This window comes from Prionailurus bengalensis, chromosome D2, assembly GCF_016509475.1.
Source record: "Prionailurus bengalensis isolate Pbe53 chromosome D2, Fcat_Pben_1.1_paternal_pri, whole genome shotgun sequence".
Taxonomy (NCBI): Eukaryota; Metazoa; Chordata; class Mammalia; order Carnivora; family Felidae; genus Prionailurus; species Prionailurus bengalensis.
The window spans coordinates 17,788,243-17,810,204 of NC_057351.1; the positions used below are offsets into that span (position 1 = coordinate 17,788,243).

Consider the following 21,962-nt stretch of genomic DNA (forward strand, 5'->3'; position numbering starts at 1 on the left):
ATGTTTCTGGCTGCCCTTACCTTTTTTTATCAGACATCGACATGGGCTGCTGTCCACGAAACCGGATCCCTTGCATGGGGCTCAGCAACTAGAAGCCCTTCCTCCTGCGTGGGCCGTGGAATCAGCCCTCCCCACTCACCCACTCTATCCACCTTGTCAGCGGGGGCGTCCGGCATACCGTGGGCCGGGCTTAGAGCGCCGCGACCGCCGGCCTTTACCTCGGCCGTCACACTGCGGCCGGGTCAGAGGGCGGGACCGCAGAGGCGGACCAGAACGGGTGTGTAAGTCCCTAACCGAACAACCGTGGCCTATGATAAATGCAGGAAGGAAGTGCAGTCTGGATGGGGATGGGCAGGACGGGCTCTCTGCTTGTGGTTGGGGGCGCTTCATCACAAGGAGGGCTTGCTTCCTGCGGACGGGTCTGCGTGGATGCAGGCCCTGGGGTGGAAGGAGCATGCCAGAGCCCAGGCCTGACCCCAGCCCTGCCCGCACCCCTTGTGCTCAGCTGCCCTTGGGGAGCGGCCTGGGATGGGGGTGGGTAGCCGTGACCCGCCCCTTCAGGGCCCCGAGCGCGTGGTCGGGAATGGGGGTTTGCTTTAACGCGGTGGCAAGTCCCGGGAGTGTTTGAATTCAGCAGGGGACTGTAGCGACCTGGTTTATATTCTTTGAACGATTTTTCCTGTTGCTGTGAATCCTTTGGGCGGAGATCGCTTTTGCCTTCTAGGCCAGGGGTGGTGGCTGCCTGGGTCAGAGCAATGGGTGGCTGATCACACACTCCAGCAGCAGGACGCGCAGGTGGGCGGGATGCGGGGCGCCGGCAGCAGAGGAACCCGTGGTGGTTTTGGTGTCTGCGGGGGGGGGGGGGGGGGGGGGGGGGGGGGGGGGGGGGGGGCTGGCGGGGAGGAGCAAAACGGGAGAGGACAGTGAGGCATCTGGAGTTTCAGCCTGGACACGTGTGTTGTAAGATGCTCTGGTTCAAGTGGAAGTGACAAATTGAGGAGGCCCCAGGGTTCAGGCCGCCTCCGGTACCCGGCTCGCCCGCAGTCCGCTCCCCCTGCCCAGCACACCTGTATGGAAACTGAGCACGGCGCCGTGCGTAGAGGTGAGGGAGCCAGGAGGGGAAGCCGTGCGTCCACCCCTCAGGTCCCCCCGGTGCTCACTGGCTTTAGGAACAGCCCCAGGCCCTCCCCCCGCACCAACTGTAGTGATTCCCCCTAAAGCGGGAGCACGATCCGCGGTGCTCACAGCCCTTCTCGCCTCACTGCGGGGAGTCCGGGCCCTGCTCCCCAGTGCCTGCAGCCAGCCTTCTCTCTTGCACAGTCCGCTAAACTCAGGGCCTTTGCGGGAGATGTTCTCAGTGCCTGAGATCTTCTGTAACCTCCCTGCCGCCACTCCTTTGCAGCCGCCAGTCTCGAGAGCCGTCTCACGCGGCTCGTCCATCCCCCCCGCCCCCACTCCCAGGATCTGGACTCGGGGTCCCTCTTGTGAGCACCGGCCTCCCCCGAGCCTGACATCACTGGTCACTGTCTGCGGCCTGCTCCTGTCCCTACCCTGAGAACTTCCTGGGGAGAGAGCACTGGGTCTTACTCCTCTCTTCCTAGGATCAATACGACACCCGTGAGTGTTCTCAGAATAAGTGGTTTCTGCTAACTGCCCTTGCATTACAGTCCACCCCCTGAACAGGACATCTGCTTTTGTAGATGTCGCTCCTGGAAAGAGGGAGTCGGTTTCTACCTTGGGGTAGTGGTTCGGGGTGGGGGGGAATCTCTTCAGGGAATCTGAGCATCACTGGACCATTCTTAATGCTACCCTGGGATTGAGGGAGCAGGTGATCCCCGGGGGGGCTGAAGGAACCAGGTGGTCGATGGTTGAAGCAAGCCCTGAAGAGTGACTTGGTGACATGGTGGGGCGGGGAGGCGGGGAGAGCACCGGCCTCCCCCGGCCGGGAGATGACTGTATGAGTTAATAGCCTGGTCATGCGTCATCAACACGCAGAGCCCTGTCTCCCTTCGGCAGACCCGAAGGTAAACGCGGGCACTACAGGTCCTTCCTACCACCCTGCCCCCACCCCCACCCCCACTTCCATGCCGCCTTTGCGTTTTTTTTCCCTTCAGAATTCCTTCTGGCTGTGCGTTGTAACCCTACGTGGCCCACCATGAAATGTGTGCGTGCCAGAGGTAGAGGGAGCTTGGCGGGGGGGGGGGGGGGGGGGGGGGGGGGGGGGGGGGGGGGGGGGGGGAGGGGTTTGAGGACCATGCACCTGGCTTAAGCCGTGTGTATGCACTGTGTGCAGGACAGCCACATCCCTTCTTGTCCACTCTCGAGAGCAGAAGTGGCGCGTTAATAATTACAGCAGCAGCAGGTGCTCTCAGACTGGTGCTGGGCCAGGTGGGAAGACGGTCGCCCCCACGATAGGGTGCTTACAAGTGAGTGACCTTGGGCTGGATCCCTATACTTCTGAGCTTCTGTTTCCTTCCCTGCAAAAGGGGACGAGGCTTCACGAGGATGTTGTAAGGATCACGTGGGGGTAATAGCCGGAAAAGCTCCTGTGAATGAATCAAATGTAAGAGAGTCTTGTCTTGGCTGGGGGTGCTGCCCACCCCCAGAGCCATATTATTAAATAGCCCTATTATAAGGTTGGCGATATGGGTTGAATCTACTGAATATCATTTTCTCCCTCCCTCCTTCCCTCCATCCCTTCCCAGGGACTGGCCTGTGCCAACACTTTCCAATACGAAGAATCAGAACAGCTGAGACAGGCAGTGGAGGATGCTTGTAAATCCAAACTAAACAGATAAGAGGGAGCCAGCTACTTCCCCGTTTCTTCATTAAACAGTTGGCCAGGGCAGAGTTTGCTGGGAGGATTCATTGCGAAATAGCCCGGGAGGCGAAATTGCTTTAAAGATAACTTTTGGAAGAGAAAATTTCATTCTGCTCACTCAGCATGATGTAGCAATTAAAATGCTGGTTTTTCTCCTCTTTGAGAGCTACCCCTGAATAATTTATGGCTTCACCCACCGGAGGGTGCAAGGCTTCGCTGAAATAAGATGATTTCCTCTAAAGAGTGGGTGTGGGGCTGTAGGCCGCAGGCCGCTCTTACTCACCGGGGCCCCGCTGTCTCCTGGCCTCGCTGTCCCTGCAGCCAGGGCCACCTGCTCCGAGAGCAGTTAGGTGCCAGTGGCACCAGGACCGCCCGGTGCCCTTCCAGTAACTGGTTGGTGACAGTGAGTATGGTGGTCACTTCACTCTCCGGGCTTTAGGTTTTTTTTCTCCAACATGAGAGCAATTGAGCATTCCAGAGCCCAGGGCAGTGGATTTCTGCTGATAACATCTCAGTAAAGGTCTCTAGGTTTTCACAACAGCCTTGCGAAGCAGGTGTTCTGCTTTCCTCGTGGGAAAGAGGGAATTTATCCAAGACTGTGCATTTAGCTAGATGTAAATTCAGGGTTTCACCTCCCCACTCTACCCGATCTGAAACCTGGGCGGTTGGGTGTAGATTGTCCTATTTTGCTGCGAAAAAAACGTGTTTTTCAGAGACTGCCTAAATCAGTAGTAGAGAAGGTTTAGGGGGGGTGGTTAAAATTCTGAAGAGCGTGCCCGGCTTTGATTAGAAATTGCAAAGCTGGTCTCCTCAGGGGGCACTTGGCTGGCTCCGTCGGTCGGTGGACTCGGGGTGTCCGGTCATGAGTTCAAGCCCCAAAGTTGGGTGTAGAGATTACTTAAAAAAATTTTTTTTAAATAAAAAAAGCTTGTCTCCTACAGACCTCTACATCCTGTTAGCCTGACTTAAGACACTGGGATTGGAAGCCGTATCTCTTACGGGTGGATGTGTGTGTATGTAGTTCAGAACGCTGTCCCTGCATTAGTCAAAACTGTGAGATTTTTTTTTTTAATTTTCTCTTTTTAATGTTTATTTATTTTTGAGAGAGACAGAGACAGAGTGCGAGTGGGTTGGGGCAGAGAGAGAAGGAGGCACAGAATCCGGAGCAGGCTCCAGGCTATGAGCCGTCAGCACAGAGCCTGACGCCGGGCTCGAACTCAGGAGCTGTGAGATCATGACCTGAGCGGAAGTTGGACGCTCAACCGACTGAGCCACCCAGGCGCCCCAAAACTGTGAGCTCTTTATTACATTGGTGAAATTACCTGAACAAGCCCCTTCAGGTGTATTCACCAATAAATTCCAAATTGCCACGTGGAGAGCACCAGGAAATAAACATTGCAGCCTCTCCTGGATGGAAATTTTCAGGCCCCAAGGGGTGAAAGCATTCTTATTTACAGAAGTCAATTTACAAGAAAGCGAAAGGGAAGGCAGAAAGCCACGGCGGAGCTCCTGTGTTAAGTTCAGTGTGCCCTTGTGTGGGTCTTTTCCCACGGCTCGCGCGTCCCTTTCTCTGAATTTGCTGGACAGGGAAGAACGCGGGGCCCTGGGGTGCACGGTGGAGGGAGGACCTGCAGGTGCGGGGCCCGGGCGGCAGGGGGCGCGCGTGCCGCTGTCCAGGGAAGGGGACCGAAGTTCATGGCGCGGGGGAGGGGCTCAGGCCTGCCAGCTGCGCTGGGAGGGGGCGGGGGCAGGGTGCACCCTGCGGTGGTGGTTGCGGCAATGAACCCCCGGCCTGCCTTCGTTTTAGGTCCAACCCGAAAGATGCCCCCCAGCGCCAGTGCCATGGACTTCTTCCAGCTCTTTGTCCCCGACAACGTGCTCAAGAACATGGTGGTGCAGACGAACATGTACGCCAAGAAGTTCCAGGAGCGCTTCGGCAGCGACGGCGCCTGGGCCGAGGTGACGCTGACGGAGATGAAGGCGTTCCTGGGCTACATGATCTCCACCAGCATCTCCCACTGCGAGTCGGTCCTCAGCATCTGGAGCGGCGGCTTCTACAGCAACAGGAGCCTCGCCCTGGTCATGAGCCAGGCCCGCTTCGAGAAGATCCTCAAGTACTTCCACGTGGTGGCCTTCCGCTCCAGCCAGACCACGCACGGCCTCTACAAGGTCCAGCCCTTCCTCGACTCCCTGCAGAACGGCTTCGACTCTGCCTTCAGGCCTTCCCAAACCCAGGTGAGATCGGCCGCGGGGGTGCCCCGGGACCGCCCCCCGCCCCCCGTCCTGCCTTCCACCCTCCTCGGAGTGCAGGGGAGCGATGCCTCACGGCCCCACGCCACAGAGACCTCAGAGAGCGGGGTTCTGCCGCTGCCTGGCCCCCTCCCCGTAATGGCGCTTTCTTTCCAAATTGTGTGTTTTCCAGGCTCGGACGTTTCTTATATATATATTTTTAAGTTTATTTCTTTTGAGAGAAAGAAAGCACGAGTTGGAGAGGGGGCAGAGAGAGGGAGAGAATCCCAAGCAGGCTCCACACTGTCAGCACAGGGCCCAGCGCAGGGCTTGAACCCGCAAACCGCGAGATCACGGCCTGAGCGGAAATCGGATGTTTAACAACTGAGCCACCTGGGCGCCCCAATATTCTTAGATTAAGAAGAACCTCCGATGGGTCACTTTCCCGTGTTCTCTGGGTAGGGTTTTACTCCCGGGTTGGTGGAAAGGGCCGAAGCCTCGTAGGTGGCAGAGGGAAGGAGGCCAGGAGGCCGGATCTCAGTCGCCCTGCAGGTAACCCGGAGTCACTCAGGTGGGGGGCGGGGGGTCCACCTGGCACACTGTCACCAGCGGGGCCTCTGGACCAGGGTTCCATAGAGCCCCAGGTCTGTTAGGGCCCCCTGACACCACCCCAACTTCCCTAACTGGTTCTAGAAGGCTCTGTGTGCCCTCAGCTCCTGAGCGGCTGCCTTCTGGTGTCGACCTGTGGCCAGTACACTTGGCTGTGGTGAGATAGGCGTTCTGGAATCGTCCCCCAAACTGCTCTGCTGGCCTCGCAAACTGAGGAGGCAGCTCATTCCCGAGCTGCCTCTAACCAAAACTTTAGGACGTGTTCGGCCCACGTGAGCCCAGTTCCTTTTGGCCTGTGCAGTGTGGAAACCAAAGTTGACGTCATTTTTATTTATGCGTTTGAGTAGCCATCCATCTACCTACTCTTCCTCGTGCGTTTCCTCCAAGGGCCTTCTTCGTAAACCTCAAATTCTTTTCGATGTTCTCTCTTTCCCTGTCTCTGTATCTTGCCTTTTTCTCTGCGCGGCTGAAAATCACAGGGTTTTTGTGGGGGAAGATCTCACTCTATTTCAGGTCTGTGGGAGCCTTAAAACAATTTCTGGAAGCGTTCCCCCTGCTGTGCTGTGAATGTGCTGGGCTCGTCATGATTTCCAGGTGTTTGTGATGCTCTTTCTGACGCCGAGAAAGCTCTTCCCTCTTCTCTCTGCCTTAGCAGACTTACCGAGTCTCCTGGGCCCAGTGCAGGGCCTACCCCCCCTCGCCGCCCCGAACTATTTATAGGGCAGCCGAGTGCCAGTCTTTCTTGTCCCCAGTTGTGTCTCTGACCTTCCAAACAGGAGGTGGGATCCTTTGGGGACACAGGCCCTGCCCTCAACAGGCCCTGCAGGACCAAATACAGGGCCGGGCACATTCGCTTTTGCTGCGCTAAATATTTGCTTGGTTGAAAATGAACCAAACTGGGGCCCGTCCGGCTGGATGCAAGGGGTAAAATACAGTATTCTGACCATCCTTGGGGCCAGACATTCGAAGAGCCCCTGGAGGAAGCTGTGGGCTGAGTATCTCTCAAGAACCAAACAGCCGGCTGCTTGGATGATTGCTATTTAACAGCTGCGAGATAAGGTTGCCGAAGATCCTTCTAGTCCCGGGACCAGGCCAGCCTTAGCCAGGGTTATATTCATGTGTGTTGTGTGCTGTTGTGAACCGGCCTCGTGCTGTCTGCCTTCTGAACCTGCAGGATCGGATACCCTGAGACCTGTGCCCAGGGCGGTCACCATGTGCGCGTGTGTCTCTGGAGCCCGGGGTGCCTTGGGGGCACACTGTGGCGCCTGCTAGCCAATTCTGAGATTATAAGCCTGTCCCTTCCTAGCCCAGGCATGGGTGCCCTGAGGGGGCCTGGCACCTTCCCGAGCCAGCAGTGGCTGGACGGCAACCCGCGCGGGCAGCTCGGCCTTCCTCCCTTGCGTGGTTCAGGTGCGCAGCCAGGAGACCAGGACCACTGAGAGCCCGGGGACAACGTTCGCTTTATTCTTGCCCCCACGTCTGTTCTTTGTTTCCGGGTTGGCGAGGCCGAGAGAAAGAAGAGAGTCCCAAGATAAGTCTTCCTTTGGGGAAGGGCTCCTTGGTCGTGTTGGAGGGTTTTTTCCCTCTCTCCTTTTTTCCTTTTTTTTTTTTTTTTAACATATCCTTTGTATTTGATTTTCGTGTTTACCTTTGTGTTTGTGAGGTTGTGTCTTCTTTTTGCTACGATCTTGGTATCTGGTGCCTTTTGTGTTGGTCAGGATCCCAGCAGGAAACGAGTCCTGTGTTCTAGAAGGGCAGTTGAGGACGACCGGATGCGGGGGGACTGTGGATGGCGTGTGGTCAGGGTGCAGGGACGTGACAGGACTGGTAACAGCAGTGGGAAACTGGTACCAGCCGCGGGCCAAGGAGAGGGTGTGGGCCTCGGAGCCCAGAGGTGAGGGCACGGGCAGGCAGGGGGTCTCCTCTTTCTCTCGCTCAGGCCTCCAGGTTGGCCAAACAAACCCAACGCCGGGAACAGAGGCCTGGATGGTGTGTGGTTTATAAGAGGGGTGGAAAGGCATAGGAGGGGTGGAAAGTGGGTCTTGGGGGCAAACGGAACACCCAGTAGACTCCGCCCAAAGGACAGGGCCCCGAGGCAGAGGGAACGTCCCAGGGCCCTCGGATCCGTTTTCCCGTTGGCTGATAATCAGATGGCATTTTCCTCTCCTTCTGCCTTCTCCTGACTGTGGGCACCGTTGAGCCAGCTCTGTGTCCGTAGGCACGAGAGGGTCAGGCGAGGGGGATGAAATCATGAACTGCAGCGTGTGATTGATTTTGAACATGACTAGGTCTTCCTGTTAGCTGGGGGCTCCTACAAGTCCTTGTACCCCCTTCCTTTGCAGAGAAGCAGCTGGACCCTGCGTGCCCTGGAAAGCGCTGGCCTTGCTGTGTGGGGCGGGACCTTCCGTCCCACGGGCCTGCCGGGGTGAGGGGCGTCTTCCCCTGACCTCCGGCATCGGCCACAGTATGCTTGGCTCCCACACTGCTTCTCTTCTCAGCAATGCATCTGCCTCCTGGAGAGGCTTCCTGTCCTCCTTGACTGAAGAATCTAGAATTTCTTTCTTTTTTAAAAACTTTTATTTAAGTCCCCCTTAGTTAACATCTAGCGTAATAATGGTTTCAGGAGTAGAATTTAGCGATTCATCCCTTACATATAGCACCCGGCGCACATCCCAGCAAGTGCCCTCCCTAATGCCCATCCCCCATTTACCCCCCCCCCCCCCCGCCAGCCTGCCAGCAGCCCTCAGTTTGTTCTCTGTATCTCATGGTTGGTCTCCCTCTCGGTTTTTATCTTATTTTTCCTTCCATTTCCTATGTCCATCTGTTTGTTTCTTAAATTCCACATATGAGCAAAATCATACGGTTATTTGTCTTTCTCTGACTGACTTATTTCACTTAGCACAATACACTCTGCTTCCATCCACGTTGCTGCAAATGGCAGGCTTTCATTCTTTGTCATCGCCGAGTAATACTCCACTGTATATATTCACCACATTCTTCATTCATCCGTCGATGGACATCTGGGCTCTTTCCATACTTTGGCTATTGTCGATAGCGCAGCTGTAAACATTGGGGTGAGTGCATGCGCCCCTTGGGATCAGCAGTCTTGTACCCTTTGCATAAATACCTAGTCGTGCAATCGCTGGGTCATAGGGTAGCTCTATTTTTAGTTTTTGGAGGGACCTCCAAGCTGTTTTCCAGAGTGGCCGCCCCAGCTTGCATCGCCACCGACAGTGCAAAAGAGATCCTCTTTCTCCGCATCCTCGCCAACATCTGTGGCGGCCTGAGTTGTTCGTGCTAGCCTTTCTGACAGGTGTCAGGTGGTATCTCACTGAGGTTCGGATTTGCATTTCCCTGGTGATGAGTGATGCTGAGCATCTTTCCATGTGTCTGTTAGCCATCTGGATGTCCGAAGACGCTAGAAACTGTAAAGGTGTCCTGGTTTTCCAGCTTTTCTGCTCTGTGAAAAGTCCCTGCTTGGGCTCTAGAACGTTCATTTGGATAGAAGGTGATGGCACAGTGAGTTTGGCCATCTGGACCCCAGAGCCTCAGGGCCCCTCTGAAGGGTCTACGCTCTGCCTGCTGAGGGCGGTCGGAACAGTTCTCCAGCACGTGTGGGTGGTTCTGCTCCTGGCTGCCAAGCGTCCCTTCCACATCCTGCTCCCTCACACATGCTCTACCCCCGACACGCACCCTCTGCCCCGCCATCTCTGGAGCCTTTCCCTTCCAGCAAATTGCGACCCTCCAGGATGAGTGGAAGCTTTCGCAGAGCCTTCGGAAAGCTGACGGCTCTCAGTCTACCAGTAACCCACGCAACCACAAGTCGCACGCATGCCTGTCCGCACGCGTGCACATACCCGAGTGCCAAACAGAGAGATGCTTCATGTCCTCAAAAGTGGGGGACAGGTTCCATAGGAGGATATTTTCAGGGAGCGATTATACAAGTAAATAAATGGATGCTTTGCCTTTCCTCTCCCCTAACCGACTGCCACGCCCCAAAATGAGCTTGTCATGCACAGAAGGGGACTCAGGAAGTACATTTGGGGAGCGGAGAGATGCTGGCCGGTGGGCAGCCCGGCGGAGAGAGAAGTGGTTTTCCGGCATGGGTAGTTTTCACGCAGAGGTTGCTTCGGTGAGGCATGCGATGAAATACCAACGCGCCCCTGAGTTTAGGTAAACGCACACGGACTAGAGGTACGCTGGCTTTCTGAAGACGAGGGAGAGAGGGCAGTTTTCTGTACTGTGGCTTCGGAGGGGGTGAGTAGGACACGCTTCTCCAGTAGGCCTGATGGAGCAGGGAATATACAGGCAGCGAAAGGACTCCTTTCTGCCCCTTTCCCCGTTCCCCCTCTGCTCAAATGGAGCACCACAGTGGTGGGGGGGGGGTTTCATTTTGCTACAGTGGCTCCAAATGGGGTTTTGAATATTTTATGAGCCCACAGAGTCAGCAAGGCGTGAGGGCCCGTGGCCGGCAGCCTCTTCAGCCCTCCCGTTCATAAGCGTAAGACGGGCAGGGCCAGGCGTCACGTCCACATGCGTCCAACAACAGAAAAACTGAAGGGGGCCACACCGAACCCTTCCAGTCTGTTGCTGTTTTAAATGGAATTCCAGGTAGCACTGATGGGAGGTGGAGAGGATAGCGTCCGAATCGCAGTTGCTAAGTATCGTCCTCCAGTCTGCCCTTGTCAGACCGTGGTCTGACGTCACCTGGGAACTTGTCGGCAACGCAGAAACTCCGGCCCTGCCCCAAACCCACTAAATCAGAATTCACCCGTCGGTAGGATCCCGGGTAACTAGTTTGTTCACTAAAGGTCCCAGAGCACCGGTGGAGAACGAGTTGGTACACTTTTTCTGCCAATGGCCAGACAGTCGGTACGTTAGACTGTGCGAGCCATACGGTCCCCGATGCATCTTGTCAGTTTTGCCGTTGGAGTCCAGGAGCAGCCGTTGACAATATGCGAGTGAGTGACCATGGCGGGTCCCAATAAAACCTTAGTTACAACAGGTGGTGGGCCAGACTCCAGCGTAGTTTACTGGCCCCCCATCTAGGGCACCGGGAGGGTTCTTGGAATCCTGTCGCTTCCCACAGTCTTCATATCGATGAAATTCAGCCACACCCCCCGATTCACAGTTGAGCTTGACCTTGGACTTGGGGGAGACGTGTAGCAGATTCCTAAATTGAGCCAAAAGTCTCCTCCCAAAAGCTTTAGCTTTGAAAGACGCAAAACTTTGAGCACTCCTTGGAGCCTGTTTTGTTATCCCATTTCTTTCTACCTTAGAGTCTTGTCATTGAACACATCGTAATAAGCATGTCATAAAGAAATAGAAATAGATGAAGTAAGTGTGAACATCGCCTCGGGAATCCCGCGTCTGGAAGGACGTGACGATGTGGAGGAGAGCCAGAGGCTGGGTGTCGGCCACAAGGCCACAGGCGTCAGATTCACGTCAGGGGCGGATTTTATTTATTTATTTTTTTTATTATTTTTTTTTTCAACGTTTATTTATTTTGGGGACAGAGAGAGACAGAGCATGAACGGGGGAGGGGCAGAGAGAGAGGGAGACACAGAATTGGAAACAGGCTCCAGGCTCTGAGCCATCAGCCCAGAGCCCGACGCGGGGCTCGAACTCACGGACCGTGAGATCGTGACCTGGCTGAAGTCGGTCGCTTAACCGACTGCGCCACCCAGGCGCCCCAGGGGCGGATTTTAAAGAGAGATTGTTCGGCCCGGGATACGAGGAGGTTGTGGGCCAACATGAGCACGGTCTGGAATACCTGTAGAAATAGTGTGTGTTTTCCTTTGTTTCTCACAGGGACAGAAGGCAGATCAATAGGCTCAGATAGAATGTAGGTAAATTTTGAGTCCGTGAGGGAAAGAACTTTTTAGCGGTTGGGGCTGCCCAGCAGGGGAGAGGTGTTTCCTGAAGACAGGTGGGCATGTCTAGCTAGAGGTCAGGGCCCCTGCTGGAGATCCCTCCCCCAAGTGAGAGTTTGCCCTGGGGACCTTCGGCCACTAATAATAATAATTATTATAATTATATAATAATTATTAGTATTATTGTAATAAGATGATTATAGATGTATTTAACATATATAAATATAGAGATTAAATGTGTATCTTATAAATATATAAAATAAAAATTAAGTTACTTTTTATTTTTTTAATTTTTATTTAAGAAAAAAAGTTTTTTGGGGGGCACCTAGGTGGCTCAGTGGGTTAAGTGTCCCACTTCAGCCCAGGTCTTGATCTGACAGTTCGTGGGTTCGAGCCCCGCGTCGGGCTCTGTGCTGACAGCTCGGAGCCCGGAGCCTGCTTCGGATTCCCTGTCTCCCTCTCTCTCTGCCCCTCCCCCCACTCACGCTCTGTCTCTCTCTGTCTCTCTCTCTCTCTCTCTCTCTCAAAAATAAGATAAAAAAATTGTTTTAAGGTTTTTTTTTTTTTTTTTAATGTTTATGTATTTTTGAGAGAGAGAGAGGGAGACACAGAATCTGAAGCAGGCTCCAGGCTCCGAGCTGTCAGCACAGAACCCGGTGCGGGGCTCGAACTCACGGCCTGTGAGACCATGACCTGAGCTGAACGCAGACACTTAACCGACTGAGCCACCCAGGCGCCCCTTCAGTTACTTTTTCAAATTTCCATTTACTAAATACCTACTATATGTCAGGGCCTGTGCTAAGTGCCTTCCTTGCCTACGGCTTCTTACTTAGTTCTCCCCAAATCGCTGGCGTAAATATTGAAACTGCTACCCTTTTATAGATGAAGAGACCCAGGATCAGAAAGGAAACGTGACTTAGCCAGGGTCACACAGCTGGTCAAAGGCAGAGACTAGGATTGAGCCCAAATCTGATGACCCCCCCCCCCCCCCGAGCTCAGCTTCTCTGCTCCCTCGTTCCTGGCAGGTGCTACACGAACCCCTGATTGACGAGGACCCCGTGTTCATCGCCACGTGCACAGAGCGGGAACTCCGAAAGAGGAAAAAGCGGAAATTCAGCCTCTGGGTCAGGCAGTGTTCTTCCACCGGCTTCATCATCCAGGTGAGCCCCGGGCTGGGCCCAGGGAGGCCAAGGGAAGACGGTTCTCGCAGTGACTGATGAGCCGGCTCACTCCCCCTCCTCGTGGGCCTTCCCCAGAAGCTCCGGCGGGGCTGCTCCCCCCTCACTGGGGCGGCCGGCACCTCCCTGCCCGCCCTTCCTGTCCTGTCCGGCCCTTCTGGTTCAGTTAACAGCAGCAAACACTGATCAAGGCTCGGGCCCTGACAGCGTCGGCCAGAGACTTCACCAAAAGAGTCGGGCACACGAGGTGACTGCCGTCTCTCTCGGGAACCCACCGTGTGGTGGTCCCGGAAGCCCCCTCCCGCCCCCGACCTGCCAGGTGTCTGTCCTACTGCCCTGTATTGAGGAAGCCTTCTTCACAGGCCACCAACAGCCAGCTGCTTAAATTACGCTTGGTCAGGAGCGCGGGCGGCCCTTCGAGCCGGCATTGCCACCTGCTCCCTGGCTCTGCCGTGGTCCAGGCAGGTGCTGACACGGGTTTCAGAAGCGGTGCCCGAGCTCCGCTACAGGGGAGGTGTGAGGTGTTCGCCTGCCGGGATCGGCCAGGGTGCGGACTGCACAAAAGGAGGAGGTGGGGACCGGCCAACACCGGATGTGGCACCCAAGGGACAGATCCCGGCTCCGGCTGGTTTCTCCGGCCGCGCTGTTCAGGATACCTTCTCCCAGCTGTCAGGCCTGCCGGCCCTGCAGTCACGGCTGACCCCGCCTCGCTGCCCCTGCCTGGCTGCGGCCCCAGGCTCCAGGCACAGGGGTCTTGCCCTCCCTTCTCCCCCTGAGCCAGAGGAGGATTCATGGGAAGATTCAGTTGAGCATCCCTTTGTCCCAGCAGGGAAAGTGCATGTGCTTCAGGCCAACATATCTGCTCAGAAGGACCATCCTGGTCTCCCTGTGGGCTCGGGGGACGCTCAGCTCAGCCTGGGGCTGGGATCTCCAGCTGGACCCCAGACCCGAGTGGGCTTGAGCACAGGCTTCGGGCAGTTGCCAGAATGGACCTGTCCCACAGCAGGATTTACTCTGGATGTGCAGCCTGGGCCCTCTGTCCCTGCACAGCCTCTGGTGGCCCGTGCCACCTCAGTAGTGTCCTTTGCAGTGAGACTCCCTGGGGACAGGGGAGGGAGGTTCACTCTGTGCAACCCCTCCTCGGGAACATTCAGTTCTTTGAATAGATACTTCCCGAGAACCTGTTACCTGCAGCACTGGGCCCAGCACTGGACGTGGAGGCCCAGTCCTGCCTTCTCAGAGATCTGGCATTCGGCACTGTGTCTCCAAGCTCATCATGCTCCCCCTGGGCAGCTTGGCTCCAGTCTCCAGCCGCTGGGTCTGTGGAGCTCCAGTTACAGCCGAGTGGTCAGGACAGTGGCTGTGCTTCGTAATCCTCGGCCCCACTGCCGTCTGTCTGCATTCCAGGCGGAAGCGGCACTTTCCGGCACTTTCCGGCACTTGTACGGTTCCCAGGGCGGTCTGTCGTCAGCTCTGCAGGGTGCAAGGTGCCGGGGTGGGGGTGGGGGGTGCCCGCTCTACCTCACTCCCTTCCTGACTCCGGCCTTTCTGGTTTTACCCCCTGACATCAGCAGGGCTAGAGGTCCTGATGATTCATTTTATGTGTCCGTTTGGCCAGGCCACGGTACAGAGATATGTGGCCCAACACTATTCTTGATGTTTCTGTGAAGGTGTGTTTCGGATGAGATTAACAGATGGGTAGACTCTTGAGTAAAGTAGATAACTCTCTGTAAGGGGTGGGCCTCATCTAATCAGTCAAAGGCCTTAACGCGGAGTGGGGGACGTGGGGGGGACCTGACCTACATTAAAGAAGAGGGAAATCTGCCAGAAAAGTGCCTTTGGATTTGACCTGCAACTTTTTCCTGGGTCTTCTGGCTCCCCAGCCTGTTCTACTGGACTTACCGTGCCTCTCTAATCGTGTGAGCCAATTCCTTAAAATAAATACCCATCTCTCTTAATAGAGAGAAGTGATACACACACACACGCGCGCACACACACACACACACGCACACACACCCCTACCTCCAGCTGGTTCTACTGCCGAGGGTTTTCCTGCAGTCCCCCCTGGCATAGAGGTGAACGTTCTAGTCGGAGAGACAGATGCATTAAAACCACTCGTAAATACAGCGTGACAGGTGCAGCATTAGAAATGGGCGTACAACGTTTTGGGGGCCACGGCAGGGCACCTGGGGGCCAGGAAAGGCTCCCCGAGGCGGACAGAGCAGGGCGTGTGATGTGCCCGCGCAGAAGGCAGCGGGTAGAAGGGCTGGGCAGGAGCCAATGTCACTCACCGCAGGCCTGGCCCTGAGGGGCGCCCGCTGAGCCTAATACGACACTCTGAACAGTACATGTGGGAAGACCCAAGCTCCCAGACAGTACGTCGTTTGCCCCAAGACCCAAGGCTGAGAGGCCGTGGAGCAGAAACTAGAACCAGAGGGCTGGCGGTCCCCCTGCCCTGTGGCCTGTCTGGAGCCCGCGTCCTGCTCCCCAGGGCCCTCTGAGGAAGGGAGGAAGAGGGAACAGCCCGGCGCGGGGCGTTCTCTTCCCTCACATACGGGTGTCTAAGTGGAAAGGATTTCCGTGACTCCCCTTTCGAGCGCCCATTCCATCTCTGCAGCGGACACCCATCGAGGCTAAGGGAGGCCCGTTTTCTCCCTCGCGAACCCGCACCCCGGCACGTACTCCAGCAGTCTCGTGGAGGATCCAGAGGCTTTTCGTTTTTTTTTCAACGTTTATTTATTTTTGGGACAGAGAGAGACAGAGCATGAACGGGGGAGGGGCAGAGAGAGAGGGAGACACAGAATCGGAAACAGGCTCCAGGCTCCGAGCCATCATCAGCCCAGAGCCCGACGCAGGGCTCGAACTCCCGGACCGCGAGATCATGACCTGGCTGAAGTCGGACGCTTAACCGACTGCGCCACCCAGGCGCCCCTCCGGAGGCTTTTCGACTCCAGGTTTCAAGAGCAGTGGAAGGAGCCGGCAGGGATCGTTGATAAAGCGAGATCCGAAAATCCTGACACGTAGCTGCCCCTGGGGTCCCAGACACGTTGCAACCACATGAGACCGCAGCGAATGCCTTCTTTTTTCAGTACAGCCACCGCCGTTTCCAGGTCAGAGGCTTAAGGGGCGCTCCAGGGTGTATACTCTGTGTCCCGTGTCGCAGGCCGGCCAAGAACTGTCCCCAGCCCCAACACGCCCTCTAGCCGAGGCCGTTTGCAGAGGGTCTCTAAGAAAGGGCTCCAGCCAAGGGGACGGGCCCCACTTACCCTTCGTGTGCACCCTCCCTGTGAGCGGGGGAGACGGAGGAGATTCATACAGACGACGAGACTTCCAGTTTCAGGGGACAGTCAGTCCTGTCATTGAGAGGTTGGAATTCCTTAGTCTGAGACATTAAGTTAGCTCCTCTTGGAAGCCTTGCGGCCTTTCTGTGGGGTCAGAAGGAGACTGTCCGTGCAGAGTGTTGTTCTGTCTACTCCGTCAGAAGGATTGGGAATCCAACGGGGAAAAAATTGGCCAACGCTTCAGTTAATGTTATATTGACCCGTGAGATTCTTTGAGGAAAACAAGGGTCTACTACTAAAAAAAAAAAAACAAAAAAAACCAAAACGGTAGGGGCGCCTGGGTGGCTCAGTCAACTGAGCATCCGGCTTCGGCTCAGGTCATGATCTCACGGTTTGTGAGTTCGAGCCCCGCGTCGGGCTCTGTGCTGACAGCTCGGAGCCTGGAGCCTGTTTCGGATTCTGTGTCTCTCTCTCTCTGCTCCTCCCCTGCTCATGCTCTGTCTCTCAAAATAAATAAATAAACATTAAAAAATTTTTTTTAAAAAAATGGTATACTCAAAAAGAGCAGATTTCCCTTATTTGAATGTGTTGATCTAACCACCTGCCTCTGCAGTGTGAGACCTGGGGTTCCCCGTGAGGATGTTGGCAGGCAGGAGAGCCCCAAGAAGGGGGTGCCAGGGCACCAAATGCCTGCCGAGTGTGCTGTCCTTGAGCTTTAAGGGACACAGGGATGCTCTGCCCAAAGTGGAGAGGCCAGACAGTCCCCAGGGGGTCGAATGACTGCCGTGTTGAGCAGGGACAGAGCCGTTCTAAATGACAAGCCACCGTCTCCTGCTGAGTGAACTAACATTCACTGGAGGTGGACGGGCTTCAGAAGCCAGAATTCAAGATAGAATCTCCCAGATGAAAGGACCCCTGGTTCCCACCCCCTGTATGTCTCTAAACGTGTCCAGGCAGCGCCCCGATGCGCATCGGTGAGGGGTACTCCGAAGGAGGTCCTCTACCCTGTGTTGTTGGACCAGCTGATCTGAAAGTGTCTTTCCTCCCTTCAGCCCGATGTGTGGATTCACGACCATGGCCACCTCAGGGCTTCCGGAAAGGGTACTTTGCTGTGGTGCCAGGCTCTCTGCCCAGGCCCTTTACTGGCTTTACTCGCTTTCTCTTCATCACAGCCTTACGACACAGGCAGTGTTCCTGCCCCTTCCACGGTGAGGAACTGAGGCACAGGGAGGGAAGCTACCTCGCCCAAGGGGTCAGCCATAAAGCGCTAGACCTGGGATTAAACCCGGCCTTTCCGGGCCCCAGACCCCACCTTCTTAACCGCCAGGCTGCCTGGGGGACTTTTCTCACGTGAGACAAAAACCTCGCGTCTCTTCTCTTACCCAGCCCGCGTGTTGTTTCATTGATGGTTTTAGCATCAACTGTCCCCCGTCTCCCTTAGTTTGAGACCTGCTTTTCATGTGGACAGGACTTGAGGAACTTGCAGGAAGGGGTGTCTCTTCTGATTTGATTTTTAGTCTTTTAACAGGATTCGCTCGAAATGCCAGGATCAGAGTGGGATTAGTTAACCGGAGTGGATTTTGCTTCTGGAGTCAAAAACCGGGCAGCACAGGGCCCTCGTCCATCTGTCTCCTTGTGCGCGCTGGGGACGCGCTCTTCCGTCCTGGCCACCTTGGAGGTGGTTATGTCACAGGGTGGAATTGGCTGGGGTGCGAGACATCTGTCACATCATCTCTGAGTGTCCTTGAGCCACTGGCTGAGAATCATCTCCTCCTCAGTCTTCCTGAGTGGGGTTACTTTGCCCTGCCCTCCTCACCGTGTAGGGGTTCAGAGGTGACAGTAAATATCCAGTGGCCCTATACGTGCATCAGGGACTGACTGGACCAGACTGACCCCTGGCTTTCTCCGCAAGGAGCTTAGACTCTACAACCACACGGAAGTGAACGGGTGCAAAGACCCACAGGATGCTAGCCCCCGCCCCCCCCCCCCCCCCCCCCCCCCCCCCCCCCGTCCCCGCAAGCCTCCCCAAGGTTTGTGCTTTGGAATGAAACAAAAGCGAGTTTCTTGCAAGGGTCAGTTGTGCTGAAGGCGCACGGTTAGAGAAGAACCACCTTGGCGCACGGGCCTTTCCCCGCCGCAGTCGAGGGAAGAGGCCACGTGAGGGGAAATTGGTAGCACAAGGCAGCAATAAGGGGGCGGGTGGCAGACTTTGCTGGAAAATAACTGGGCTAAACAAACCGAGGGTGACATAAGGCAGCACCGTCCAGTCGGACTTTCCGTGACAGCGGCTACCAGCCCACGTGACTGTTGAGGACTTGAAATGCGACGGGTGTGACTGAGGAATTGCATTTTTCATTTTACTTAATTTCGGTTAAATAAAACCAGCCACACGTGCCTAGGGGGCGTGGAGCGCGCGCATAGAGCTTTGCTGTTTAAAAAAAAAAAAAAAATTTTTTTTTACACCCACAGCTTTCATCACAGGCAGTGGCCTTTTGCGAGGTACATAGCGTATTATGATCCTTACAAATGAGGAAACCAAGGCTCAGTGCAATTAAGTTACTGGCCCCAAACCACACAAGCCAGTCAACGGCAGAGCCCCAGCCCATCAAACCCAGCACTGATGCCTTCACCGTCTCCTTGCAGGAGGCCCCGTTCCTCCCCTGGTAAGGGAATATCACTTCAATTTTACGGACACCAGTGGCTGTCCCCCGCCCAACCCCCGGGATGTCCCACATCTCCATAAGCTCATTCTGCGTAATTTCAGCCAGTGCACACCATGCCCTCCCGCACTGCTCCCCCCACCCCCGGCCCCATGAGGAGTCCACCCTCCACCCTCTCCAAGCACAGCTTGTCAATTGGAGGTTCGAGCAAAGGATCACAGACCCCGATCCTGAGTGACTTCCCAGTCCCCGGAGATGCCGTGCTCCTACGGATACGCAACGGCAACAGGGGAAGCCTGATTCTCTTCTGTTCTGGAAAAGAAGTAGGGCCAGTGATCAAGACCAGCAGAGATGAACCAGGTTCTCCCCGAGACGGGGAGAGCGCCAGAACCCCAGTGACAGCTTCGTGGGGGCGTCGTAACGAGCTGTGAATCCATCCGTCGTTATAGCTGTCACCGGTGTGCTGAGAAGGCCCGGTGGGAGTGGGGCAGGAGAGCTGGGTCCCCCCTTCTCCAGGTCTTGAGGCCTTTCAGAAGCAGGCTGAGACAGTTACGTGTTATGTGTGTCCCCCAAGGTGGTTTCCTAAGGCCCCTTCCGTTGTGGTGACAGTACAAAACACGCCACGTTAGCAGTCGCATCCCGGGGCAAAGCGTCCTGCCGTGTATTGACCAATTTTCTTTTCTTTTCTTCCTGTATGTATCTGAAAGTTAGTTAAGTCCTAGGAGCAAGAAAAACTTTTGGTAGGAGAAAATGAAAAGCTTGGCAATGAAAACGTAACAGTTTTCTGCCCTAAAGACCTTTGTCAGACAAGCTCGTGGCTCAGAGAGTAAAGCGTCTGCAGCAAATTCACATTCCCAGGGGCGGGCAGTGCCCTGTGCTCTCCGTGCTGCTGGGACTATTTCAGTGTAATGATGCTGTCTCCACATGTGTCCAGGGAGAGACGGGACCCCTTGGGAGCCACACCAGCCTGCAATTACACATCTAAATGAAGGCTGTTTCCTCCGGCGCTGCCTCTCGGAGGCTCTTACGGAAAGTGCCCAGCACAGTATAGGAGTGGGTGTGTGGGTCTCCAGCGATGCTGCCTTTCTCAGGTTACTGATCTTTAGGGCAGCCTCACAGATCCGGACACAATTCATGTGTGTGTCTTCAGCCGTCACAGCCGTGGCGGAGTTGGGCTGAGATTCCATTGGAGGCTCTGGGGTTTTTTCATAGAATTACCGATTTATTCGTTCAGCTAAGGAGTCTGAATTGATATCTCTGACCAGCTGACGTAATTCAGTCCAAGCAAACCCAGGCCAGTGGGATACTGGACCAGAGGGCCCGTCGGACAAGCAGCACCTGTCAGGCTGGGCCCTTTTCTCTCTTGGCCAGGTTTTAACTGCCCAGCTGACAGTTCCTTCTAAATTGTGCCCCTTGAACCTGTTGGGGTGAGCACCGGGTGTTGTATGGAAACCGATTTGGCAATAAATTTCATATTAAAGAAAAATAAATTGTGCCCCTTGACTGGGACTTTTGAAGTTACATTTTTTATGTTACTTATTTAAATGTAGATCCTAGTATAGAATCAGTTCATTTTTTTTTTATGTTTGTTTATTTTTGAGAGACGGCGACAGTGCATGAGCGGGGGAGGCGTAGAGGTAGAGAGGGAGACACAGAATCCAGAGCAGGCTCCAGGCTCTGAGCTGTCAGCACAGAACCCGATGTGGGGCTCGAACCCACGGGCCGCGCGATCATGACCTGAGCCGAAGTCGGACGCTCAACTGGCCACCCAGGTGCCCCTGTAAGCACTTTAAAAGTAAGCTCATGCTGGGGGGCGTGGGGGGATAGATATGGCGGAGGGAGATTAAGAGGTACAAACTTCCGGGCACCTGGGTGGCTCAGTCGGTTAAGCGTCCGACTCTTGGTTTCGGCTCAGGTCAGGATCTCATAGTTCGTGAGTTCGAGTCCCGCATAGTTCGTGAGTTTGAGTCCCGCATCGGACTCTGTGCTGAGAGTGGACAGCCTGCTTGGGACTCTCCCCCTGTCTCTGCACTTCGCCCACTTGTGCTCACACTTTCTCTCTCTCTCTCTCTCTCTCAAAGTAAACTAAAAAAAAAAAAAAAAAAAGTACAAACTTCCAGTTATAAAATAAGTAAGTCGTGGGGATGAAAAAGTACAGCACAGGAATATAGTCAGTACCAGTGTAATAATTTTGGATGGTAACACGTGGTGATTACACTTCTCGTGATGATCAGTATACCCGAAACTAATACCTGTATAATGTCAACAGCCACTAACTTAGATCCGGGTTGTCTTGGGGAACAAATCCTGTGAGTTCCAAATGCACCTGTGCGTGAGTGACCCCAATAGGGAAGTTCTTCTGTAGTTATATTTCGTCTGTTTGTGATGAAATTATAGTTTAGCATCCCAAAGCGTAAACATTTCAAAATGTCTGTGATACCAGCGTATAGAGATAGCCACTTGAGGATGCAGTCAACATATTTATATAAACACACACGTACCCCATTTTATAACGTAGATACTTAATTAGAAGGGTATCGTGGACCTTTTTACTATGTTATTAAATAATTTTTGTAGATCATGATTTTAAAAGACATTGCACTGGATTCCATTATACCGACAGATAGTAATTTTAATCAGCCTCCTTTTCGTGGGAGTAATTAGGTTGTTGCTAATTTTTTTTGCTGTTATAAAAAATATTCTGGGGCGCCTGGGTGGCTCAGTCGGTTGAGCGTCCGACTTTGGCTCATGGGTTCGAGCCCCATGTCGGGCTTTGAGCTGACGGCTCAGAGCCTGGAGCCTGTTTCGGATTCTGTGTCTCCTTCTCTCTCTCTGCACCCCCCCTCACACTCGGTCTGTCTCTCAAAAATAAGTAAACATCAAAAAAAATTCTGAGATACATGGTTATATATATATGTGTGTGTGTGTGTGTATACATATATACATATACACGTGTGTATATATATACATATACACGTGTGTATATATATATACACACACACACACATATATATATATAAAATGTGTACATTTTATTTATATATATAAATGTGTGTGTGTATATATATATATATACACACCACATATATATATAAATGTATACACACACATATATATATACGTATATATATACATACATATACGTATATATATATAGGCAGGCCCTTGGGTGCATTTCTGATATGTTACATTAGATCTAATCTGCATTTCTGATTGTTGTGTTAGATTTAATCTGTAAAAGTGGAACCTATCAGTAAAATAGCAGGTTTTTACTGGTTTTTACTTCGGCTCACATTTTTCGTTCATGCTAC

At 54.2% G+C, this 21,962-nt stretch overlaps 1 protein-coding gene across 1 annotated transcript in view; it reads left to right on the forward strand.

The window, feature by feature from the left end:
• The window catches only part of PGBD5 (piggyBac transposable element derived 5), a 108,451-nt gene that overhangs the window by 71,309 nt on the left and 15,180 nt on the right, over nucleotides 1–21,962 (forward strand). The window contains exons 2-3 of the mRNA XM_043596340.1: nucleotides 4,629–5,056; nucleotides 12,558–12,692. Coding sequence (XP_043452275.1) covers nucleotides 4,629–5,056; nucleotides 12,558–12,692 — 563 coding nt within the window. The remainder of the gene's footprint in view (nucleotides 1–4,628; nucleotides 5,057–12,557; nucleotides 12,693–21,962) is intronic.